The sequence below is a fragment of the Oncorhynchus mykiss genome, chromosome 8 (genome assembly GCF_013265735.2).
Source record: "Oncorhynchus mykiss isolate Arlee chromosome 8, USDA_OmykA_1.1, whole genome shotgun sequence".
NCBI lineage: Eukaryota > Metazoa > Chordata > Actinopteri > Salmoniformes > Salmonidae > Oncorhynchus > Oncorhynchus mykiss.
In genome coordinates, this window is record NC_048572.1 from 8,402,072 (window position 1) to 8,429,034 (window position 26,963).

The window sequence follows — 26,963 nt, forward strand, 5'->3', positions numbered from 1 at the left end:
AGAAGTAAATAATCATATTCGAATATTTAAAAAATAAAATAAAATGTAATTAAAATAAATAAAGAAGGGGTCGGACATTTAAAGGACTACAGTTCCCACGTGCTAAAAGTACAATTGTGCTTTACGTCATGACGGTCACGCAACACGCCCACGCTGTCAAGGTTGCGGTTTTTTGCGGTGACAGCAAAGCGGCACACGCCATGTTCAGTGGAAACAAAAGGGGCAAGTTTCCACTGCTTGGTTGCCGGGTAAAGAAATAACATCGCTGGCTAGTTAGCTGAATTTGATGAAAAATGATAAAACTAGTATGAGAAGGGATTATTTTTTGGGGGCGGGGGGCTGATTGGAAAATTGCTGGAAGTTGTTACAATGCCCTTGTAAGTATCTCCCTTGGACACTGTACTGAGTGTGTTTGGAAAGGGGATTGATTGGGCCTACCGATGCGAGGTTGCCAGTCCATGTTTGCAACAAAAAGAAAGAGAAAGAAAGAAAGAAGGAAGAGCTAGCAGGTTGTGTAGTGGGAAATGGCTTTGAAACAAGATAGAGCACATTTGTTTTTAGACTATTGGCTAAGCTAATGTTACTTAGGTCTGACATTATAGGCTAGACATTTTAAGAGGTCTTGAAAAGTTGCAAACGGTATCAAGCTAGTTAGCTACATAGCTACATGCAGTTTATTAATGTTAACGTTTAGTCAGTTAGCTACATGTTGTAGTTTAGTCATGTTAACGTTTAGCTAGCTAGTTAGCATAGCAACGCTAGCTACCGTTAGTTATGTTTAACTAACACGCCGCAATTCGGCACAGCAGTAAATTTGCTATTTTGTGGTCACATGTACCACCTAACTAGTTACCAAATCACAATTTACTGCTAACTACCTGTTTTTACTAGTGTCCATGTTGTTGAAGTGTAAATGAATATCCGCAGAAGTAGTTAACTTAGTTAAATGGTCATCCGTGTACGTGACAGAACATTTGCAATATTGCATGTTGTCTGTAAGATGTAAAGTTACTAGTTTTATAATCATTTTCTCAAACTAAACATGATCATATTTTTCTGGTAGACTACTTAAGTCACATCGTTTTTTGTTGTTGCCGTCTCTGACACGAAGCTATAGCAGATGCCATCATAATTGCAGAGGACAAATCACGTTTTGGGAGTCTTGAGTACCTACTTTTTTGTTGTTCATTGTAATGGGACACAATAAGACATGCAAAAAATAATCTTTCGCCTTTACAATGTCATGTCAACATGAAACTGTACGATAGGTTACCAAGTTGATGATGATTTCCTTATTGGTGCTTTACACCCAAACACTGTCAAAAGACGTTTGACTATAAACGTATGCGGAATGAGAAGAATACACGTACATGTTTTTACCCAGAGGCCAACATTTTAGACGTATACCTTCTACCACATCCAAATAAACCACAGCAAGCAACGTAGCTATGTAAATCAGCATAGAAATCAGCTAAAAGCACACAGTATGAGCAGCAGTTGTAGCTCACTATGTGCTTTTTGATAACCTGTACAGAAAGGGTTCCATGGTATCAGGTGTATATTTTTTTATTGATATTCAAATCCTTTTTTAAATTTTTTTTTATGTTTATTTGCACAACACCAAGAGAAATTCCTAGTAACATTTTGTTGCATGGCTATAAAGTATTCTTATTCTGATCACAACCACACCTGTCCTGTTTTCAGTCCGTCTACAACCCAGGTGTTGTTGGGTCGGGAAACACCCAAGCACTATGGGATCACTTCTCCTATCAGCCTGGCCCAAGCCAAGGAGGCTGACCTGGTCCTCACACACAGGCTGACTGAGGCCCTGAAACCATACGGGGTGTTTGAAGAGGAGCTGGAACTACAGCGCAGGTAAGATGGTTGTCACTACTAGGCTAAATTGTCATGTTAGAATGGGCACAAGTTTCGTCAAAGCCTATTAAGGGTGGTGGTGGTAGGATGAGGCCTATTAGGAGAAGTAGTGGTGGTGGTAGGATGAGGCCTATTAGGAGAAGTAGGGGTGGTGGTGGTAGGATGAGGCCTATTAGGGGTGGTGGTAGTATGAGGCCTATTAGGAGAAGTTGTGGTGGTAGGATGAGGCCTATTAGGGGTGGTGATAGGATGAGACCTATTAGGAGAAGTAGTGGTTGTGGTGGTAGGTTAAGGCCTATTAGGGGTGGTGGTAGGTTGAGGCCTATTAGGGGTGGTGGTAGGTTGAGGCCTATTAGGGGTGGTGTTGGGTTGAGGCCTATTAGGGGTGGTGGTAGGATGAGGCCTATTAGGAGAAGTAGTGGGGGTGGTGGTAGGTTAAGGCCTATTAGGGGTGGTGGTAGGATGAGGCCTATTAGGGGTGGTGGTAGGATGAGGCCTATTAGGAGAAGTAGTGGTGGTGGTAGGATGAGGCCTATTAGGGGTGGTGGTAGGATGAGGCCTATTAGGAGAAGTAGTGGTGGTGGTAAGATGAGGCCTATTAGGGGTGGTGGTAGGATGAGGCCTATTAGGAGAAGTAGTGGTGGTGGTAAGATGAGGCCTATTAGGGGTGGTGGTAGGATGAGGCCTATTAGGAGAAGTAGTGGTGGTGGTAGGTTGAGGCCTATTAGGGGTGGTAGTGGTGGTAGGTTGAGGCCTATTAGGGGGGGTGGTGGTAGGTTGAGGCCTATTAGGGGGGGTGGTGGTAGGTTGAGGCCTATTAGGAGAAGTAGTAGTGGTGGTGGTAGGTTGAGGCCTATTAGGGGTGGTGGTGATAGGTTGAGGCCTATTAGGGGTGGTAGTGGTGGTAGGTTGAGGCCTATTAGGGGGTGGTGGTGGTAGGTTGAGGCCTATTAGGAGAAGTAGTAGTGGTGGTGGTAGGTTGAGGCCTATTAGGGGTGGTGGTGGTAGGTTGAGGCCTATTAGGGGTGGTGGTGATAGGTTGAGGCCTATTAGGGGTGGTGGTGATAGGTTGAGGCCTATTAGGGGTGGTGGTAGGTTGAGGCCTATTAGGGGGGGGTGGTGATAGGTTGAGGCCTATTAGGGGTGGTGGTGATAGGTTGAGGCCTATTAGGGGTGGTGGTGGTAGGTTGAGGCCTATTAGGGGTGGTGGTGGTGATAGTAGGTTGAGGCCTATTAGGGGGGGGGGGTGGTAGGTTGAGGCCTATTAGGGGGGGGGGTGGTAGGTTGAGGCCTATTAGGGGTGGTGGTAGGTTGAGGCCTATTAGGGGTGGTGGTAGGTTGAGGCCTATTAGGGGTGGTGGTAGGTTGAGGCCTATTAGGAGAGGTGGTGGTGGTAGGATGAGGCCTATTAGGAGAGGTGGTGGTGGTGGTAGGATGAGGCCTATTAGGGGTGGTGATAGGTTGAGGCCTATTAGGGGGGGGGGGGGGGTGGTGGTAGGTTGAGGCCTATTAGGGTGGTGGTAGGTTGAGGCCTATTAGGGGTGGTGGTAGGTTAAGGCCTATTAGGAGAGGTGGTGGTGGTAGGATGAGGCCTATTAGGAGAAGTAGTGGTGGTGGTAGGATGAGGCCTATTAGGGGTGGTGATGGGTTGAGGCCTATTAGGGGTGGTGGTAGGTTGAGGCCTATTAGGGGTGGTGGTAGGTTGAGGCCTATTAGGGGTGGTGGTAGTAGTAGGTTGAGGCCTATTAGGAGAAGTAGTGGTGGTGGTAGGATGAGGCCTATTAGGGGTGGTGGTAGGTTGAGGCCTATTAGGGGTGGTGGTGGTGGTAGGATGAGGCCTATTTGGAGAAGTAGTGGTGGTGGTGGTAGGATGAGGCCTATTTGGAGAAGTGGTGGTGGTAGGATGAGGCCTATTTGGAGAAGTGGTGGTGGTGGTAGATTGAGGCCTATTAGGGGTGGTGGTAGGTTGAGGCCTATTAGGGGTGGTGGTGGTGGTAGGTTGAGGCCTATTAGGATAAGTGGTGGTGGTAGGATGAGGCCTATTAGGGGTGGTGGTAGGTTGAGGCCTATTAGGGGTGGTGGTGGTGGTAGGTTGAGGCCTATTAGGATAAGTGGTGGTGGTAGGATGAGGCCTATTAGGAGAAGTAGTGGTGGTGGTAGGATGAGGCCTATTTGGAGAAGTAGTGGTGGTGGTAGGATGAGGCCTATTAGGGGGGGGGGGGGGGTGGTAGGATGAGGCCTATTAGGGGGGGGGGGTGGTAGGATGAGGCCTATTAGGAGAAGTAGTGGTAGGATGAGGCCTATTAGGAGGGGTGGTGGTGGTAGGATGAGGATAATAACTGGATCCGATATCTTGCCAGTACATCAGCCAATTATTCTTGGCTGGTGGGGCGGCAGGTAGCCTAGTGGGTAGTGTTGGACTAGTAACCGAAAGGTTGCAAGATCGAATCCCCGAGTTGACAAGGTAAAAATCTGTCGTTCAGCCCTTGAACAAGGCAGTTAACCCCCCACTGTTCCTAGGCCGTCATTGATAATAAGAATTTGTTCTTAACTGACTTGCCTAGTTAAATACAAATAAAAAAAGGAACTTCTTAGGTTGGTGTTTTGGTCAGTACTAGGTAGACTGTATTTGTGGTTATAAAGTGCCATACTAGTTTAGTTATGATTTTGTTAAAGACTTCCTCTAAATCATGCCTTGGTTTCCATAGAATACACGTGTTGGGAAAACTGAACACACTGGTGAAGGAATGGATCCGTGACGTCAGTGAGACAAAGGTATGATTTTACTTCCTCCTCCTGGCGGTTCTCTCTGCTACTACAGCAGGTGGTCAATGGATGTGTCCCAAATGTTCCCTTTTTAGTGTACTACTTTTGACCAGGGTTTTGCACTATGAATGAAATAGGGTGCCATTTGGGACATGGATGATATTACAACAACAAGGCGGTGTTGCCTCCCATAATGCAGTGTTGCCTCCCATAATGCAGTGTTGCCTCCCATAATGCAGTGTTGCCTCCCATAATGCAGTGTTGCCTCCCATAATGCAGTGTTGCCTCCCATAATGCAGTGTTGCCTCCCATAATGCAGTGTTGCCTCCCATAATGCAGTGTTGCCTCCCATAATGCAGTGTCGCCTCCCATAATGCAGTGTCGCCTCCCATAATGCAGTGTCGCCTCCCATAATGCAGTGTCGCCTCCCATAATGCAGTGTCGCCTCCCATAATGCAGTGTCGCCTCCCATAATGCAGTGTCGCCTCCCATAATGCAGTGTCGCCTCCCATAATGCAGTGTCGCCTCCCATAATGCAGTGTCGCCTCCCATAATGCAGTGTCGCCTCCCATAATGCAGTGTCGCCTCCCATAATGCAGTGTCGCCTCCCATAATGCAGTGTCGCCTCCCATAATGCAGTGTCGCCTCCCATAATGCAGCAGGTTATGAATGATGTATTTTTTGGTCCTCCTAGAATCTGCCTGCCTCAGTGATTGAAACGGTTGGAGGGAAGATCTTCACATTTGGGTCCTACAGGTTAGGAGTCCACACTAAAGGTAATTGTGTCATCTTTAGGAGGGTTACAGGTTGTTGTGTTGTGGTTAACACATTTGGGAACCTACAGGTCAGGAGTTCACACTGAAGGTAGGCGGCACTATAGTACGGTCAACCTTTCCATTTTGATGTTGTCCTCTAATCTTAGGAGCAATAGCAACATTTTCTCCGGTTTGGTTTTTAAAGTTCCTTTGACATTCTCTTTGAAAAGCACTGTATAATATACTATATAATACGCTATATAATATACTTATTAAACACAGCCTGGGCGCACTGCATAGGTAAAACATTTTCACACAACTCTTTATCACAGTGAACTTTGAATTGTTGTGTCTTGTCCCTGTCCTTGTCCTTGTCCCTGTGTAGGTGCTGACATTGATGCCCTGTGTGTGGCTCCTCGGCATGTGGAGAGAACAGACTTCTTCTCCTCGTTCCTGGACAAGCTGAAGGAGCAGGAGGAGGTCAAAGATTTGAGGGTGGGTATCTGGACTATCTCAATTACATTGCCTTCATTCCTTGCGTCTTCTTTCCTCTTCACAAACACCATTTTGTACATCGACTAACCTGTACCCCCGTACGTTGACTGTACCAGTACCCTCTGTATATAGCCTCCACATTGACTCTGTACCAGTACCCCCTGTATATAGCCTCCACATTGACTCTGTACCAGTACCCCCTGTATATAGCCTCCACATTGACTCTGTACCAATACCCCCCTGTATATAGCCTCCACATTGACTCTGTACTGGTACCCCCTGTATATAGCCTCCACATTGACTCTGTACCAATACCCCCCTGTATATAGCCTCCACATTGACTCTGTACCAGTACCCCCCTGTATATAGCCTCCACATTGACTCGGTACCCCCTGTATATAGCCTCCACATTGACTCTGTACCCCCTGTATATAGCCTCGTTATTTTATTGTTACTCTTTATTTTTGTATTTTAGTAAGTATTTTCTTAACTAACGGGGCGGCAGCGTGGACTAGTAACCGGAAGGTTGCGAGTTCAAACCCCCGAGCTGACAAGGTACAAATCTGTCGTTCTGCCCCTGAACAGGCAGTTAACCCCACTGTTCCTAGGCCATCATTGAAAATACGATTTTTTTCTTAACTGACTTGCCTGGTTAAATAAAGGTTAAAACATTTTTAAAAAATATATATTTCTTGAACTGCATTGTTGGTTAAGGGCTTGTAAGTAAACATTTCACTGTAAGGTCTAGTTTGAACACCGGTTCTATTCGGAGCATGTGACAAATACCATTTGATGAGAAGGTAAGAGGCCTCGCCCCTCTGACCTTCGTATCCAATGGGTTTTGAGAAGGCGGTGAGAAGAGGACGTGAGGAATTAAGGCAATGTATTTGCGATTCTGGTGTTGGTAGACTAGGAGGGGAAGATGTGTTCCCAAAAGTTGAGGTGCAGACTGTTCATCAACTCTTCTTTCCCCCCCCCCCCCCCCAGGCTGTTGAGGAGGCATTTGTCCCCGTGATAAAGCTGTCTTTCGACAGCATTGAGGTATGACATTTGAAAGTATTTTTTGTGTATGATTTCATTATAGGTCTAAATGTGAAGTTGGTTCAGGTCATTCAATATGAATTGAGATTTGCGGCTTTTTTTTTTAAATGTCCAATGAGTTTTGTGTATTTCTAGATCGATATCCTGTTTGCTCGGTTAGCGTTGCAAACCATCCCAGAGAACCTGGACCTCCGAGATGACGGGCTGCTGAAGAACCTTGACATCCGCTGCATTAGGAGTCTCAATGGTAACACTGAGCTCTTTTATATCTCCTGAGCTCCGGTCCTGATGTGGTTCAGTCGGTAAAAAGGGTGCCGCTGTCGTCAACGGGTGTTGTGGGTTCAATATTATCGCTGGGGTCACATGGTAAAATGTATGTCGCTCTGGATAAAATCATCTGCCGCGTGGTTTCTCCACTTCACTGATGTTGATATCGGATCCACGTTAAAAACACAAGGTCTAACAATTGGTTGTTGGCTCAACCTCTGACCCTACCTACACTTAGTTGAAAGCACTGTGTTGTAGAATTTCAAGTAATCGGCATTGTCTATGTTATCCCCCTCTTGTCTATTGTGAGTGATAATGACTTGGATGTTTTTTTGTTGTTGTTGTCAGGTTGTAGAGTTACAGATGAAATCCTCCATCTTGTGCCCAACATTGAGAACTTCAGACTGACACTGAGGACCATCAAGCTGTGGGCTAAACGTGAGTTGGATCTGTGTAGTGTTGCGTAGCGTCAAGCATAGGAGTACAATCTCATTTGCCTTGGTGGAAACAACTGTTGAGTCGGCATCTCCTGTAAACGTGTGTATGTGTCTGTACTTGTGTGTTTTGAGTCGGTCCCTGTACTATATCAGTTTGTACGTCTTGCTGTGTAACACTGTTGTGGCTAGGCAGGTGGGATTATCTCTTTCTCACCTTGTCCTCTTTTCACACAAACTGTCAACTAATGGCATGTCAACACGCTGGGCCCACACTGACAGCCTTCAGGTCCTATTCCCTAAACAGGATTAGCCTCTAAAATAAACTGAGTCATGGCATTTTTTTACACAGGACAGACCACGCCCCTAGTGGCCATGGTGAATTTGTTTGGCTTGCATACGCTGCCTGGCAACCAACTGTCCAATCATGTTTTGTCTTGTGGGAACAACTGCCGTGGAGTCACTCACTGGCTTGTATAATAGGCCAGGTGCATAACTAAGCCCAATCCAAAACATCCCCAGCCCCCCAACCCTTTGGTGATCTTTAGAAACTAGATGGAAATGCTTATGCCATATAGCTTACATCTAAGTTTATTGGGAGGCAAGGCAGAACCATCAAGGAATTGCCTTTTGAATTACAAAATCAGAAAAATTACACTGGTGCCTTGTGGTCATTGATGTAATGCCCTTATTAGGTCTTTGTGTTTCTCTCACCTGTACCAAATGGCTCAATTACCATCACATATGAATCTGCTGGTATACTTTACCAGAAAATGTATCTATGACTCACTTGCCTCTATCCTGCTGACTGGCATGTAGGGCAACAACAACATAACTAAATCTACGCCATCTACAGTGCTATACATGTCCTCCCCCAGGTCATAACATCTACAGTGATAGACATGTCCTCCCCCAGTTCATAACATCTACAGTGCTATACACGTCCTCCCCCAGGTCATAACATCTACAGTGCTATACACGTCCTCCCCCAGGTCATAACATCTACAGTGCTATACACGTCCTCCCCCAGGTCATAACATCTACAGTGCTATACACCTCCTCCGCCAGGTCATAACATCTACAGTGCTATACACCTCCTCCCCCAGGTCATAACATCTACAGTGCTATACACCTCCTCCGCCAGGTCATAACATCTACAGTGCTATACACCTCCTCCCCCAGGTCATAACATCTACAGTGCTATACACGTCCTCCCCCCAGGTCATAACATCTACAGTGCTATACACGTCCTCCCCCCAGGTCATAACATCTACAGTGCTATACACCTCCTCCCCCAGGTCATAACATCTACAGTGCTATACACGTCCTCCCCCCAGGTCATAACATCTACAGTGCTATACACGTCCTCCCCCAGCTCATAACATCTACAGTGCTATACACGTCCTCCCCCAGCTCATAACATCTACAGTGATGGACAAGTCCTCCCCCAGGTCATAACATCTACAATGCTGGACACCCCCCCCCCCCCGGTCATAACATCTACAGTGCTATACACGTCCTCTCCCAGGTCATAACATCTACAGTAATATCCTGGGCTTCCTGGGTGGTGTCTCCTGGGCCATGCTGGTAGCCAGGACCTGCCAGCTCTACCCCAACGCCGTGGCCTCCACCCTTGTACACAAGTTCTTCCTCGTCTTCTCCAAATGGTAAGCAGTCGCTCTCCATTCGGATGTGCTCTGTGACCTGTTTCTCATGGCCGTTGAGTTGTTCTGTCTTTTTGAAGGAGATTTTTTTGTTTCTCTTTAGTCTGAAGTAGATGTCGACCGATTAATCGGAATGGCCGATTTTAAATAGGGCCGATTTCAAGTTTTCATAACAATCGGAAATCGGTATTTTTGGGTGCCCGATTTGACTATTTTATTTTTTATTCAATTTATTATTATTATATTTTTAACATTTATTTAATCTCTATTTAACTAGGCAAGTCAGTTAAGAACACATTCTTATTTTCAATGACGGCCTAGGAACGGTGGGTTAACTGCCTTGTTCAGAGGCAGAACGACAGATTTTCACCTTGTCATCTCGGGGGATCCAATCTTGCAACCTAACAGTTAACTAGTCCAACGCAATAACGACCTGCCTCTCATTGCACTCCACAAGGAGACTGCCTGTTACGCGAATGCAGTAAGCCAAGGTAAGTTGCTTGCTAGCATTAAAATAATCTTATAAAAATTAATCATAATCACTAGTTAACTACACATGGTTGATTATGTTACTAGATATTATCTAGCGTGTTCTGCGTTGCATATAATCTGACTGAGCGGTGATAGGCAGAAGCAGGCGCGTAAACATTAATTGAAACAGCACTTTCGTGCATTTTGACAGCAGCTCGTCCTGTACGTCAAGCATTGCGCTGTTTATGACTTCAAGCTTATCAACTCCCGAGATGAGGCTCGTGTAACCGAAGTGAAATGGCTAGCTAGTTAGCGCGTGTTAATTGTCGTTGTGTTGCTGGTTCGAGCCCAGGGAGGAGCGAGGAGAGGGACGGAAGCTATACTGTTACACTTCCTATACTAAGGTGCCTATAAGAACATCCAGTAGTCAAAGGTTAATGAAATACAAATGGTATAGAGGGAAATAGTCCTATAATTCCTATAATAACTACAACCTAAAACTTCTTACCAGGGAATATTGAAGACTCGTGTTAAAAGGAACCACCAGCTTTCATATGTTCTCATGTTCTGAGCAAGGAACTTAAACGTTAGCTTTCTTACATGGCACATATTGCACTTTTACTTTCTTCTCCAACACTTTGTTTTTGCATTATTTAAACCAAATTGAGCATGTATCATTATTTATTTGAGGCTAAATTGATTTTATTGATGTATTATATTAAGTTAAAATAAGTGTTCATTCAGTATTGTTGTAATTGTCATTATTACAAATACTTTTTTTTTTTAATCGGACGATTTAATCGGTATCGGCTTTTTTGGTCCTCCAATAATCGGTATCGGCGTTGAAAAATCATAATCGGTCGACCTCTAGTCTGAAGTGTGTATGAACCGTGAACACATTTTTCTCAGTCCTTGGTGCTTGTGGCAGCTCTATTACTGCTGTTTTCCTTAGGAACATAGTGAAACAAGATGTGTGTCTAAAGGGGTGACTGACTGGTGTATTGGGGTTGCCTGACCTACTGGTATTACCTGGTCTGTATCATCACACTAAACTGGAGTTGTGTTAATGCAGGGAATGGCCCAACCCTGTTCTCCTGAAGCAGCCAGAGGACTGCAACCTGAACCTGCCAGTCTGGGACCCCAGGGTAATGTTGATCATAATGTTGAACCTGCCAGTCTGGGACCCCATGGTAATGTTGATCATAATGTTGAACCTGCCAGTCTGGGACCCCGGGGTAATGTTGAACCTGCCAGTCTGGGACCCTGGGGTAATGTTGAACCTGCCAGTCTGGGACCCCGGGGTAATGTTGAACCTGCCAGTCTGGGACCCCGGGGTAATGTTGAACCTGCCAGTCTGGGACCCCGGGGTAATATTGAACCTGCCAGTCTGGGACCCCGGGGTAATGTTGAACCTGCCAGTCTGGGACCCCGGGGTAATGTTGAACCTGCCAGTCTGGGACCCCGGAGTAATGTTGAACCTGCCAGTCTGGGACCCCGGGGTAATGTTGAACCTGCCAGTCTGGGACCCCGGGGTAGTGTTGATCATAACTACGACACGTGTTCATACTGTTACTAGTCTGGTCCTGAGCAACACTGACTACGTCAAGGACGGTCATGAACTTAACTACCTCAAGCATTTTACCTTCAGAGCTGCCAAGTTAAGGGAAATACAATAAAAACAGGTGGTTAATTAACCCTGTTCCACCAGGACGTATCCCATGGTGTTAACCGTGTAAAGTCTAGAGCCAGGGGTTTTTCCCTGTAACATCTGTCAGTCCCACTTCTTTCATCTGTTCCAGTACAAAGACATTTGATTCACCTGCATTAGATGCTTCATAACACTATTATCAAGATAGTTACACACATTCTCAAGAGTTCTATCGTACCAAGTGACCCCTTCTGCATGTAGTGGAGGGTTTTGATTGGCTCTGAGTGTCCTAACTGCTGTTCCAGGTGACCCCCAGTGACCGGTACCACCTGATGCCCATCATCACACCAGCCTACCCCCAGCAGAACTCTACCTACAACGTCTCTGCCTCTACGCGTGCCGTCATGGTGGACGAGTTCAAACAGGGTCCGTAAAGCCGTCTCAAATTCTAACTTTATACACAAACTGTTGCATCCACTCTTAGGTCCAGTCTCTCTGAAACTGGATGCTCTTTATACAAAACCCTTCAGGCCAGAGTCCTAATTTCAGAGACTTGAGCAAGAGACATACTCCCAACATTCACATAAATGATCCATTGATGTGAAAAGGGGAGGTTGCATCAAATGTAAATTGTTTATGCCTATGTCAAGTAAATTCAGCCTCCTTCGGGTGTCTTTTCTCAAGGGGTTCCCTAACGGCTGTCTTCATTGTAGCCTTAGCTACGTTGCTTCATCTGTAGTTTTTTTCTTTTTGGTTCTCCTTCCGTTTTGGTCAACACGTTTTCCTTCCCTCTACAGGTCTGGCCATCACAGATGACATTTTGCAGAGTAAAGCAGAGTGGTCCAAACTATTTGAAGCACCAAACTTCTTTGAGAAATACAAGTATGTATTAAACAGCTTATCCTGTGGGACACGCATGGTGAGACAGACCAACTATTTCAATAAAGATTTTGATTTTCAAAATACACCAACCACCTCACTCGCACCTTTTTCAGTAAATGTGAAGTTCTCTTTGTTCCTCTCTGAATATGTCATCCACTCGTTCAGTTTGATTTATTTGTGTTATTAAATAAACACTTCGGGCTTAGACAAGACTCAAAAGATGCTTTCTTCTGCCCTTAAGCACCCTCTCTGATTCTCAAAACAATGATCGTAAAGACAAATACAATGTTAATGTCATACAGAGCCTGAAGTCCAGTATAATCACTGCTATGACCTATAGACTGTGCTCTCTAATGTAAGCACAACTCAATATTTGATGTTTGTATATTTTAATATCTTACTAAAGGTAGGTACTTCAGCTGTAAGGTTCTTATTATACTGTACATCTACTTCCCCAAATAAAATGATTTAGTTAAACATTTGCACTATGTATTTCTTGTTAGTCTTCATTTTGTAGATGTTTTTTTTTTGTTATCAAGTTTTGATCGTGATAAATCCTTTTAAGTTGTAGCACAACATTAGCAGGAATCCATGTGAAGAATACAAGATTTAAGTCATTGGATCTTTTGTTTCATTCTATACGTGTGGGTACCACATCCTCTTTCACTTATCAGTTCTGCTCAATCTTGAGAAATGTACTTGATTGTTGAAATCTGAAGTGGGGGGGGGGGGGGAGTAAAGATGAAAAGATCATTTTGTTAATTGGTTTATCAGTAATATGCAAAGAGCATGATGCTACTAGCCTTGTACAGTGGCAACAATTATGTTACTGAAGAGGCCTTGTCCTTGGCGGAGGAGACATTCCTCCTCTTGCAGCCCCAATCAACATGTAGACCTATTTACAGAAGGCTGATCTTTTTGTTACCCAGTACCCTCTTTTTAAGTGTTCTAGATGGACTTGTTCCAATCCCCCTTTTATTTTACCAAAATCTTCTATTCCCCGAGGCTCTCTATTTGAAATCAAATCCCCTCAAGTCTTTTGGGAAATCAGTTTGATCCAGCGACCCTTTCTTTGACAGAGAAGTATCAGAACATGTTGATGTGTAATTGCCTTAAGCACCTCTTCTCATCCTTTGAGTTGCTGACAGAGGAAAGGACAAAATGCACCAGCACATTCTGGACAGTCATTTGACAGCACTGGAGAGCCTGAAAACATGGATACAATTAAAAGTGATTTAAAATAAATCCAGCCTGTGGATTGGACTGCAGAGTTAGAGGAGACAGTATATATCCAGCCTGTGGATTGGACTGGCGCATTAGAGGAGACAGTATATATCCAGCCTGTGGACTGGACTGCAGAGTTAGAGGAGACAGTATATATCCAGCCTGTGGACTGGACTGCAGAGTTAGAGGAGTCAGTATATATCCAGCCTGTGGATTGGACTGGCGCATTAGAGGAGACAGTATATATCCAGCCTGTGGACTGGACTGCAGAGTTAGAGGAGACAGTATATATCCAGCCTGTGGATTGGACTGGCGCATTAGAGGAGACAGTATATATCCAGCCTGTGGACTGGACTGCAGAGTTAGAGGAGACAGTATATATCCAGCCTGTGGATTGGACTGGCGCATTAGAGGAGACAGTATATATCCAGCCTGTGGATTGGACTGGCGCATTAGAGGAGACAGATGTTATGCTTTGATTATTATCCAGGTTAAACTGTTTCCACATCAGGCTTGATGAACATATTTCATAATCAGACCGTCCTGCTGGTCTGGCTGGCACCCTGCTGATTACTACACCCGTTTCTCTGTACTCTTGTTGTTTGAATAAATCAATCATTTGTCTTGGGCTCAGACCTTTTTATTTTCAACGTGGCCTGAAAATGAAATATCTTATCCTTTTCCATTCATCTGCTTGGTAATGTAATCCTATTTATAATATTCTAACCTCGTGGGAACTGATCGGAACGAGCTCCTGTGATTGGACTAACAGTGAGGTAGTGTGGTTTTCAACCGGTGCAAGGCAGAGTATACAGTAGGAAATGACTGCTTGGTGCTACTGTGATAACTGCATGGAGATTGTACATGTAGGCAGACCAGACATGTAAGTGAATATGTTTGTACAGTTAGTGTAATAATAGTGACTTTCAGTATACTTGAATATCGTGGAAGATATATTTTACACTAAATTAGGTTCGTTCTCAAGTTGACGTGAAGAGGGTTTGGTGAATGAATTATCTTGGTAGTGCGATTTGGGTTTTTCTCTGGCTAGTTGGATTTGTTATGGAGTGTTTGTAGCTGTTACTGTGACATGTTTGTGTAAAAGACATGTTCAGTTTAGGACGATGTAGTTTCTTGCCTTTTTAAAACACAGACGTTGGTCATTTATTTGTCGTTTTTTTTACCTGTTTTAGTTTGATACGGTGTGTTTTTAGAAATGAACATATTTCCATGACCTGCTGTAGGCTGGTGGCGAGGACTGGGTGATCTGGTCCGGGGCTCTCCTAGCCTGGGGCTCTCCTAGCCTGGGGCTCTCCTAGCCTGGGGCTCTCCTAGCCTGGGTTCGTTGCCTGGCTGCTGTCTTTAGGGGTTCCTAGCCTGGGTTCGTTGCCTGGTTGCTGTCTTTAGGGGTTCTTAGCCTGGGGCTCTCTTAGCCTGGGGCTCTCCTAGCCTGGGTTCGTTGCCTGGCTGCTGTCTTTAGGGGTTCCTAGCCTGGGGCTCTCTTAGCCTGGGGCTCTCCTAGCCTGGGTTCGTTTCCTGGCTGCTGTCTTTAGGGGTTCCTAGCCTGGGGCTCTCCTAGCCTGGGTTCGTTGCCTGGCTGCTGTCTTTAGGGGTTCCTAGCCTGGGGCTCTCTTAGCCTGGGGCTCTCCTAGCCTGGGTTCATTTCCTGGCTGCTGTCTTTAGGGGTTCCTAGCCTGGGTTCCTAGCCTGGGTTCCTAGCCTGGATTCCTAGCCTGGGTTCGTTTCCTGGCTGCTGTCTTTAGGGGTTCCTAGCCTGGGTTTGTTGCCTGGCTGCTGTCTTTAGGGGTTCCTAGCCTGGGTTCGTTGCCTGGCTGCTGTCTTTAGGGGTTCCTAGCCTGGGTTCGTTGCCTGGCTGCTGTCTTTAGGGGTTCCTAGCCTGGGTTTGTTGCCTGGCTGCTGTCTTTAGGGGTTCCTAGCCTGGGTTCGTTGCCTGGCTGCTGTCTTTAGGGGTTCCTAGCCTGGGTTCGTTTCCTGGCTGCTGTCTTTAGGGTGTAATGGTAATGTTCTGTCTCTTATGTTCCAAGGCATTATATTGTGTTGCTAGCAAGCGCCCCCACCGAGAAGCAGCACCTGGAGTGGTGAGTACTGACTGTGTGGGGGGGCTGGAAAAACCTTTGGGTGAGATTATATGACTGACTGACTGAATGAGGGTGGAGACATGGTGTATTACATGTGAATCAATTTCAATGTTACTCTTTTAAAGCCTTTATTCACCTACTGTTAGGGAATACATTAGGAAAAGTGCTGTTTTTCTCTGTCCTGGCAGGGTTGGTCTGGTTGAGTCTAAGATCAGGATCTTAGTAGGAAACCTGGAGAAGAATGAGTTCATAACGTTGGCCCATGTCAACCCCCAGTCATTCCCTGGACCCAAGGAAAGCAGGGAGAAGTGAGTTTATTATACTATTATGCAAGGTTGTAGTAAGCTCTTAATGGACTATTTCTCACCTGTCTTGTCTTTTCCAGAGAGGAGGTCAGCACCATGTGGGTGATAGGGGTTATCTTTAAGAAGATGGAGGCATCAGAGAACCTCAACGTTGACCTGACCATTGACATCCAGTCCTTTACTGACACGGGTATAAAATCACCTTACTCAATTCAACTCAGGAATGTAGAATTTGAAAACGATATTTGTCATGTTTTCTGCACTTGTATCTAGTTCTATTAGTTGACACAAACTAGCATGCTAATGTTATATTAAAAAGTTATATTTTCTAAATGCTTCCTGCAGTGTACCGGCAGGCGATGAACAGCAAGATGTTTGAGGCGGACATGAAGATCCAGGCCATGCATGTGAAGAGGAGACAACTTCACCAGCTACTGCCCAACCTGGTCATGCCCAAACGCAGGAAGGTACGACTTCCTATTGCAGCTACATGTCAGTTAATTATTTAGTCTGCTCCTTGTTAACAATAGAGGTGTAACACTCATTTATAGAGTTTTATATTCTGCTTTTCACACAGTCTCTTAGCTGACTGATTGCTTGCTTGCGGTATTGAGTTGTAACCAGTGTCGTTTTGTTCTGTCCTCCAGCACTCGACAGAGGGACTTCGTCAGATGAATGACAGTAGTCTGGACCTATCGTTAGACAGTGACAACAGTATGTCTGTGCCATCCCCCACGGCCATGCCAGCCACTGTGCCCACGTCAACCCCAGTGAAGTGTGGCCCACTAGGTCCCCCTCCAAGTCCCCTTGCGGCTGCAGCCGGCCAGCCTGAGGCCCCAGCTGTGAAGAGACCTGGCTCCCCTATGCAGGAAGAGAGGAAGCGGTTCAAATCAGATGCTGAGGTATTCAATCTTTAATTGTCCCAGTAGAGAAATTCCCTTCTTCATTGTGTAGCCAGGAGTTTACCGATAATACTGTAAAATGTATATTCCCTATATGTTTTATTCCAGCTTTTTACTGTCATTTTGAGACGCCTCTCTTCTGTCTACAGATTTGTCTCTTATTTCTGGTATAGTAGTGGGCAGTGTTGGGATAACAAAAAATAAAGTAACACTATATATTATCTTGCGTTACTTTCATTAAAGAAATCTGTTTGTTTGACTGTCGGGAGGAGCAAGGACGAGCTACCAAAGATGGTCTACTTACTAGGCGGCAGGTAGCCTAGTGGTTAGAGCAGGTAGCCTAGTGGTTAGAGCAGGTAGCCTAGTGGTTGGAGCAGGTAGCCTAGTGGTTGGAGCAGGTAGCCTAGTGGTTAGAGCAGGTAGCCTAGTGGTTAGAGCAGGTAGCCTAGTGGTTAGAGCAGGTAGCCTAGTGGTTAGAGCAGGTAGCCTAGTGGTTGGAGCAGGTAGCCTAGTGGTTGGAGACAGGTAGCCTAGTGGTTAGAGACAGGTAGCCTAGTGGTTGGAGACAGGTAGCCTAGTGGTTAGAGACAGGTAGCCTAGTGGTTAGAGCAGGTAGCCTAGTGGTTAGAGCAGGTAGCCTAGTGGTTAGAGACAGGTAGCCTAGTGGTTAGAGACAGGTAGCCTAGTGGTTAGAGACAGGTAGCCTAGTGGTTAGAGACAGGTAGCCTAGTGGTTAGAGCAGGTAGCCTAGTGGTTAGAGCAGGTAGCCTAGTGGTTAGAGCAGGTAGCCTAGTGGTTAGAGACAGGTAGCCTAGTGGTTAGAGACAGGTAGCCTAGTGGTTAGAGACAGGTAGCCTAGTGGTTAGAGACAGGTAGCCTAGTGGTTAGAGACAGGTAGCCTAGTGGTTAGAGACAGGTAGCCTAGTGGTTAGAGACAGGTAGCCTAGTGGTTAGAGACAGGTAGCCTAGTGGTTAGAGACAGGTAGCCTAGTGGTTAGAGACAGGTAGCCTAGTGGTTAGAGACAGGTAGCCTAGTGGTTTAGAGCGTTGGGCCAGTAACCGAAAGGTTGCTAGATCGAATCCCTGAGCTGGCAAAGAAAAAAAAAAGTAATTATTCCCCTGAACAAGACAGTTGACCCACTGTTCCCCGGTAGGCTGGCATTGTAAATAAGAATTTGTTATAAACTGACTTGCCTAGTTAAATAAAGGTTAAATAAAAAAAATACTAACTCTGGTTTGAGCACTACTTCCTCCTCCTCTGTGGCACTGCTTTCCTGTGCTGCTGAATTAGCCATGTACACTGCAAGACAAACATATGTACAGACCCCCCCCCCCCCAAAAATACATTAATTCAATTTCTGGTTATAGACTGCACCTACACAGACCCATAGAGATGTATAGAGGACACACTTCCCACTAGACGGGGTAGCTCTCTGTGGGCTTTGCGATCAGAGAAGCGATCAGTGGAAAAGATCAGAGGTGCACCCTCTATACGTTTCTATTGGACAGTAGCTGTCATGGCTTTCCCCCAACAGTTTTTCTACGCTACGCTAAATGAGGAAATGAGATATGATTGTGAAAGTAACCACGCAAGTAACTAATAAAGTTACCCAATTTAAAAAGTAAACCGTTACTTAACTCCGTTACTCATATAGAGTCATCTGAATACTTAACGCGTTACCCTCCAACACGTGAGTCCATTTATTGATCTACTAAATATGCTTACCGGATAAACTTCTCTTCCTTTGTAGGATTCAGCTGTTGAGAAAAAGCCTTCAGGAGACACAGTCCCCACAAGCCTGACCCCCTCTCCTCCGCCCACCATGGGCCCCCCAGCGGCCCCCCGCACCTCTCGCCAGGAGATGCTGGAGGAGGAGGACCCCTCCCCAGTCCCAGAGACTAGGACAACAGTGAATGGGGCAGCTGCCGGAGAGGAGTGCACCACTGTGGAGGCACAGGCACGTAACAAGCTTATCCATAGTGTCACATCATTATGTATAAATATATTAATTGTTGTAGTCTTTCTTTTCAGAATGTTTGGCTACATCTTGACGATATTATAAGAAGCATATCTTTTAAATTAATGCTAGATTTAGAAGAGTCAGGTGAGCATGGTTAGATAGTTGTGATAAACTGTTCTGTGGGCCTTGCTGTTCCCAGGTCAATGAGGACAGTATGTCCGAGGAGATGCCTGCTTCTGAAGGGGAAGGCAAGATGGAGGCAGATATTAAGGTATCAATGCACTCTATTTTTCTGTCTGCCTCTCTCTCTGTCTGTCTGTCTTCTCTCTCTCTCTGCCTCTCACTTTCATAATTCATGTCTGAAAAGTGTACAGATAATTTTCTATACGGTCTATATTTCCACTTTGGTCTGTCTGTTGTTAGTTTTGCAGCCAAACTACAACTTGATTATCTTACTCTTCCCTCAGCGAATGGTCAGTGCGGATCTGTCTGATGTGCCCCTCCTGCCAGCCAACCCAATTCCAGTGGTGAAGAACTCTATAAAGCTTCGCCTCAGCAGGTAGGAGAGAGGACAGACAGACGCATCTACTCGCCTCCCCGGCCCCTATACCCTGAACTCTACTGTGGGTGTCCTAAGACATTCTCAGTCCTCTGCCACGGAATGCCCACAGTGCTGCAGATAAAAGACACAGGCGACTAGACAGACGTCATCTCTTTTCAACCAGGGACATTGTCAGTTGACACGAAGGACGTAGCTGCAACTGTCTCCACAAGAGGGCGATGTTGCTCTTCTGCTGAATTCTCCTAGGTGGCTTCCAAACCTATACCTTACTGGTTAAAGGGTAGAAGTTGTCCCATAGACACAGATCTAGGATCAGCACACCTTCCTCTGAGTCTTAGTAAAAACACGAACCGGACCCTAGATCAACATGTCGGCATCTTCATCCTACCCCCTTCCAGAGCTGCTGCTGCTGACCAGGAATAAACAACGTGACATAAAGGTGTCATCTTTCCTGTGCATGCAGACGTGTGTGTGTGTGCTGTGCGTGGACGTGGATGCTCATTGGTTCTCTCTCTTCTTCTCTCCTCATTGTGTTGTCCAGAGAACAGATGATGACGGAACAAGTTCTGTTGACTAATGATGTTGGGATTTCTTTGTCCCAGTGGTTTACTGTGTGTGTGTGTGCGTGTGTGTGTGTGAGTGAAGCACCTTGGTATGATGTCAAAACGTACTTTGAGTAATAAAGAAGAGCAGAATGGAAAATGAAGATTGGGTCAGTGGTGTTAGATGTCTTCCTGTTACCGTTGTGATATACCGAAGTGTGTAACAGATGACAGGTTATGGCTGCGCCAAAGGTAGTACACTATAAAGGGAATTGGGTCCCATTTGGGACGCCCAAAGCTAATCACTGTCAGTCAGTCAACTGTTGGGATGTGAGGTGGCCTTTGGGGTTGTATGGAGATGTATAGGAAAGGGTATGAGGGTGTTTGGGATGCCTCAAAAAGACATGGACACAGTCAGACACATGCAGCTAACGCTTGCTAAAGGAACTAGCTCAGGTTCGAGTACATACACAACACAATAACTTTGACCAACAAAAAAAAAAGCTCACAACTTCTGTGGGAACAGAATAGCTTAGTCTCTTCAGGATAGTTTAGTGTTTTTATTACGGTAGTCGTATGTACAGGATACACATGGAAAACATCGTCTGACGAAATGCTAACTGGTTCCTTCTGGACAATGCGACAATAATAAGAACTAATAAAAGATAACAATAGGAACATGAAGTAGATGTCACAGTAGAATAGAATAAGTATAATAACAGGAAGTCACAATTTCTAGTACAATATTTGGACAGGGTAGAATAGTCAATAGTGATACAGGTCTAGAGATGACAGGGAGTTAAGAGTTGAGTTCTACAGGAATGTTCAGATTATATCAGAGAAATCTGGTTTTAGAGGGCTATGGCTGGCATGTTGATTGGAGAAGTGGTCTGGTGTCTTGACTAGACCATTTAGTTATATATATATATATGCATAGACTTAGAATGAATAGAACGGGTGTAGTACCTCTGACCATTCTAATCATTCTGATTCTATGTATACATGCATTGTACAGTAACTGTTAGTGTCCTGTACCAAAAACATGAAAACGATGAAAAACAATGCTTTTTCTTTTGCGTGGAAGATGTAAGACTTGAGCTTTCGTATTGATGGATTATTTGAATAGATATATAATTACTCAACTATCACGCAGAAGGTTAAGAGCACAAATATTCTTTGTTGGCTATTAATTTCTGATTTACTAGGTCATAACATAATTGGGATGTGCCAGAATAGTCGACGGGTTGAGTACTCGATAGTATTGTTAGAGGACGAAAGTTATTTTTGGTTTCACAGGTTTTTTTTTTTTTTTTTGAAAAGTTTTAAAACGATGTGTACTGAATTTTCACCTACTCAATATTTTGTTGATGTCTTAACAAAATGTAGCTTTTGTCTCGGTTGTTTTGTGCTAATTGTGTGGGACTCGTATGTTAACGATGAATCTGAATTTAGACCACTGTCAACAATCTACATGAATAGATCATTTTCTTCAATGACTAAACATTATTTCCCGTTCTTACAATGCTCTTTTTCAGTTCAAAATGGTTTCTTAGGTGTATTTTTAAGGACGAGGTATTGTACTTTTTTCCCCCTCAAAAATAAAGCTCTACGTTGCAAAGATGCGTTGGTCTTGTGTTCTTGTTCGAAGTACCCCACCCCACCACCATGAACAAAAATAGTGATCGCTCCCACCACCGTGACATAACGCCACACCAGACTCTTACACACCCACCACCGCGACATAACGCCACATCAGACTCTTACCCACCCAACACCGTGACATAACGCCACACCAGACTCTTACCCACCCAACACCGTGACATAACGCCACATCAGACTCTTACCCACCCAACACCGTGACATAACGCCACATCAGACTCTTACCCACCCACCACCGCGACATAACGCCACATCAGACTCTTACCCACCCAACACCGTGACATAACGCCACATCAGACTCTTACACACCCACCACCGCGACATAACGCCACATCAGACTCTTACCCACCCACCACCGCGACATAACGCCACATCAGACTCTTACCCACCCAACACCGTGACATAACGCCACATCAGACTCTTACCCACCCAACACCGTGACATAACGCCACATCAGACTCTTACACACCCACCACCGCGACATAACGCCACATCAGACTCTTACCCACCCAACACCGTGACATAACGCCACATCAGACTCTTACACACCCACCACCGCGACATAACGCCACATCAGACTCTTACCCACCCAACACCGTGACATAACGCCACATCAGACTCTTACACACCCACCACCGCGACATAACGCCACATCAGATTCTTACCCACCCAACACCGTGACATAACGCCACATCAGACTCTTACCCACCCAACACCGCGACATAACGCCACATCAGACTCTTACACACCCACCACCGCGACATAACGCCACATCAGACTCTTACCCACCCAACACCGCGACATAACGCCACACCAGATTCTTACCCACCCAACACCGCGACATAACGCCACACCAGACTCTTACCCACCCAACACCGCGACATAACGCCACACCAGACTCTTACCCACCCAACACCGCGACATAACGCCACATCAGATTCTTACCCACCCACCACCGCGACATAACGCCACACCAGACTCTTACCCACCCAACACCGCGACATAACGCCACATCAGACTCTTACCCACCCAACACCGCGACATAACGCCACACCAGACTCTTACCCACCCAACACTGCGACATAACGCCACATCAGATTCTTACCCACCCAACACCGCGACATAACGCCACACCAGACTCTTACCCACCCAACACCGCATCATAACGCCACACCAGACTCTTACCCACCCAACACGCGACATAACGCCACATCAGACTCTTACCCACCCAACACTGCGACATAACGCCACATCAGATTCTTACCCACCCAACACCGCGACATAACGCCACACCAGACTCTTACCCACCCAACACCGCATCATAACGCCACACCAGACTCTTACCCACCCAACACCGCATCATAACGCCACACCAGACTCTTACCCACCCACCACCGCGACATAACGCCACATCAGACTCTTACCCACCCAACACCGTGACATAACGCCACACCAGACTCTTACCCACCCAACACCATGACATAACGCCACACCAGACACTTACCCACCCAACACCGTGACATAACGCCACACCAGACTCTTACCCACCCAACACCGCGACATTACGCCATACCAGACTCTTACCCACCCAACACCGCGACATAACGCCATACCAGATTCTTACCCACCCAACACCGCGACATAACGCCACACCAGACTCTTACCCACCCAACACCGCATCATAACGCCACACCAGACTCTTACCCACCCAACACCGCGACATAACGCCACACCAGACACTTACCCACCCAACACCGTGACATAACGCCACACCAGACTCTTACCCACCCAACACCGCGACATTACGCCATACCAGACTCTTACCCACCCAACACCGCGACATTACGCCATACCAGACTCTTACCCACCCAACACCGCGACATAACGCCACATCAGACTCTTATCCACCGCTGCGGTTTCCCAACACCACGACTCATCGGTTTTCCTTCTTTCATTTGTGCTGTAGGAGTCTCATGGTGCTGTAGGAGTCTCATGGTGCTGTAGGAGACTCATGGTGCTGTAGGAGACTCATTGGGCTGTCCTGTATGAGATTCATGGTGCTGTAGGAGTCTCATGGTGCTATAGGAAACTCATTTGGCTGTGCTGTAGGAGTCTCGTGGTGCTGTAGGAGTCTCATGGTGCTGTAGGAGACTCATTTGGCTGTGCTATAGGAGTCTCATGGTGCTGTAGGAGACTCATGTTGCTGTAGGAGACTCATGGTGCTGTAGGAGTCTCATGGTGCTGTAGGAGTCTCATGGTGCTGTAGGAGTCTCATGGTGCTGTAGGAGACTCATTTGGCTGTGCTGTAGGAGTCTCATGGTGCTGTAGGAGTCTCATGGTGCTGTAGGAGACTCATTTGGCTGTGCTGTAGGAGTCATGGTGCTGTAGGAGACTCATTTGGCTGTGCTGTAGGAGTCATGGTGCTGTAGGAGTCTCATGGTGCTGTAGGAGACTCATGGTGCTGTAGGAGACTCATGGTGCTGTAGGAGATGGTTCAAATTACTTTGGCAGTGCTTACATCAGATGTTTCATCACATTTTTTAAATAATTGCTGGTAGTTTTCATTACTATTTAAAATGTGGTTAAAACATTTCAGTGAATTCACAGAAGAAATCCTAAAAATCTGAGATGGGAGGAAAGTAAATTTTAAAGTAGAAAAAGTTTCAACTCCTAGTAGACGAGGAGACTTTTACCCAGAGAGTAGAATCACAAGTCAGACAATAGTTTCTGAAATATCACAAAGGAAATGTAAAAGACTGGAAACTGGCTACCCAGAGAGCAGCCTCATAACTCGGCCTAGTTAAAGGTGTCTGTAGTCTGTTGTTATTCCTGTCTGCATCCCGATTCGGTCCGAATTTCCCAAGACGTTATACGGATCTTACAAGAGTTTCCTGTTGCTTAGGAACAGTCTTCCTCCTGGCTCAGCAGGTGGTCTGTTTCCTTTTGAATATCATTATGGTACACACTCACACACACAGACACAGACACACACACACACACACCACCTTATTCACTCCCAGATCATCTTTATCACTCCTTTAATGTATTGCTCATGTCTCCGCTTTACATAGGGCCTAACTTAGACTCTATAGGTCCTATGTATTTACAGCGAACTGTATATGTGGCACACAGCTTCTCAGTCGGCAATCCCTTCGATAAAGAGGCAGAGGTACATAAGAAATACTAAACTTGGTAGTTTGTGTGACTGTCTCTGCTGGCGTCGTGATCACATGGAGACTCAGTGGTGCGCCAGCTGGTCTGATTCAGATGGATCCTCATCATAACCCACTGTGTACGTTTCAACCTCAGCGGTGACACTGCACCATAGAACGTGGGTGGGTATGTCCATTCTAGTGATTCTACTTCTATGCGTGGATATCCGTCCATACCGTTCTCCATAGAAACACATTGAATTACTGTTGTATTTAATTATATGCTATTCTCATAAATCATCCTCTAGTTTAGGTCTTCATCCAGAGGTGTGTCTGCTCTGTGGGAGAGAAATGTGCCGGGCCATGGGTTACCCCCGGTGTTGTGGCCCCTCTTAGCCCAGCAGAGTGTTCTCTGTGTGGGGTAGAGGCCCAGGGCATTGCCCCATGTCCTCCTGCTGGGCCTCCATCTGCTGGAGGTTGTTAGACCACCAGATTGACGGGACAAGGAGGAAGTGACACGTGTACCATGAGAATGACAGAGTGGCTCTGTACCACCTACTGGCACACGTCTATGTTGCCATGACCACACACTATGGTTACCAGGAGGGAATAGTCTGCAAATGCATACTGGGATTTTAGTTCAGGACAGCTCATTTTGAAAGTTCAGTACTGTCTTTAGGTAGTCTGGTTTATTGGCACGCCTGGATTCTATCAGTGAATTTCTACGTTGACTTTTCAAAACATAGTTAACATAGGGCCATAGTGATATTATGAGTTGACATAGGGCCATAGTGATATTATGAGTTGACATAGTGCCATAGTGATATTATGAGTTGACATAGGGCCATAGTGATATAATGAGTTGACATAGGGCCATAGTGATATTATGAGTTGACATAGGGCCATAGTGATATTATGAGTTGACATAGGGCCATAGTGATATAATGAGTTGACATAGGGCCATAGTGATATTATGAGTTGACATAGGGCCATAGTGATATTATGAGTTGACATAGGGCCATAGTGATATAATGAGTTGACATAGGGCCATAGTGATATAATGAGTTGACATAGGGCCATAGTGATATTATGAGTTGACATAGGGCCATAGTGATATTATGAGTTGACATAGGGCCATAGTGATATTATGAGTTGACATAGGGCCATAGTGATATAATGAGTTGACATAGGGCCATAGTAAAATTATGAGTTGACATAGGGCCATAGTGATATTATGAGTTGACATAGGGCCATAGTGATATTATGAGTTGACATGGGGCCATGGTGATATTATGAGTAAACATAGGGCCATAGGGATTTTATGAGTTGACATAGGGCCATAGTGATATTATGAGTTGACATAGGGCCATAGGGATTTTATGAGTTGACATGGGGCCATGGTGATATTATGATTAAACATAGGGCCATAGGGATATTATGAGTTGACTTAGTGCCATAGTGATATTATGAGTTGACATAGGGCCATAGTGATATTATGAGTTGACATAGGGCCATAGTGATATTATGAGTTGACATAGGGCCAAAATGATATAATGAGTTGACATAGGGCCATAGTGATATTATGAGTTGACATAGGGCCATAGTGATATTATGAGTTGACATGGGGCCATGGTGATATTATGAGTAAACATAGGGCCATAGGGATATTATGAGTTGACATGGGGCCATAGTGATATTATGAGTTGACATAGGGCCATAGTGATATAATGAGTTGACATAGGGCCATAGTGATATTATGAGTTGACATAGGGCCATAGTGATATAATGAGTTGACATAGGGCCATAGTGATATTATGAGTTGACATAGGGCCAAAATGATATAATGAGTTGACATAGGGCCATAGCGATATTATGAGTTGACATAGGGCCATAGTGATATTATGAGTTGACATAGGGCCATAGTGATATTATGAGTTGACATAGGGCCATAGGGATATTATGAGTTGACATGGGGCCATGGTGATATTATGAGTAAACATAGGGCCATAGGGATATTATGAGTTGACATAGGGCCATAGTGATATTATGAGTTGACATAGGGCCATAGTGATATTATGAGTTGACATAGGGCCATAGTGATATTATGAGTTGACATAGGGCCATAGGGATATTATGAGTTGACATGGGGCCATGGTGATATTATGAGTAAACATAGGGCCATAGTGATATTATGAGTTGACATAGGGCCATAGTGATATTATGAGTTGACATGGGGCCATGGTGATATTATGAGTAAAC

The 26,963-nt window shown here is 45.3% G+C and overlaps 1 protein-coding gene across 1 annotated transcript; it reads left to right on the forward strand.

The window, feature by feature from the left end:
* Positions 1-152: 152 nt before the first annotated feature.
* Positions 153-21,513, forward strand: LOC100136137 (poly(A) polymerase type 3). The gene is made up of 20 exons (XM_036984670.1): positions 153-377; positions 1,705-1,875; positions 4,584-4,650; positions 5,336-5,417; positions 5,782-5,891; positions 6,879-6,932; positions 7,068-7,179; positions 7,548-7,637; positions 9,162-9,300; positions 10,841-10,913; positions 11,722-11,842; positions 12,214-12,298; positions 15,568-15,621; positions 15,810-15,929; positions 16,007-16,116; positions 16,272-16,393; positions 16,574-16,828; positions 18,580-18,786; positions 18,989-19,060; positions 19,257-21,513. The coding sequence occupies exons 1-20, from the start codon at positions 370-372 to the stop codon at positions 19,350-19,352; spliced, it is 2,148 nt and encodes a 715-aa protein (XP_036840565.1). The 5' UTR covers positions 153-369; the 3' UTR covers positions 19,353-21,513.
* The last annotated feature ends 5,450 nt before the right edge of the window (positions 21,514-26,963 follow it).

What these genes read in the sequence shown, in the direction of transcription:
- LOC100136137 (XM_036984670.1), top strand. An exon ending in GTGACGTCAGTGAGACAAAG is followed by an intron (nt 4,651 to 5,335) that starts GTATGATTTTAC and finishes TGGTCCTCCTAG; the next exon opens with AATCTGCCTGCCTCAGTGAT. An exon ending in CCAGTCCTTTACTGACACGG is followed by an intron (nt 16,117 to 16,271) that starts GTATAAAATCAC and finishes TGCTTCCTGCAG; the next exon opens with TGTACCGGCAGGCGATGAAC.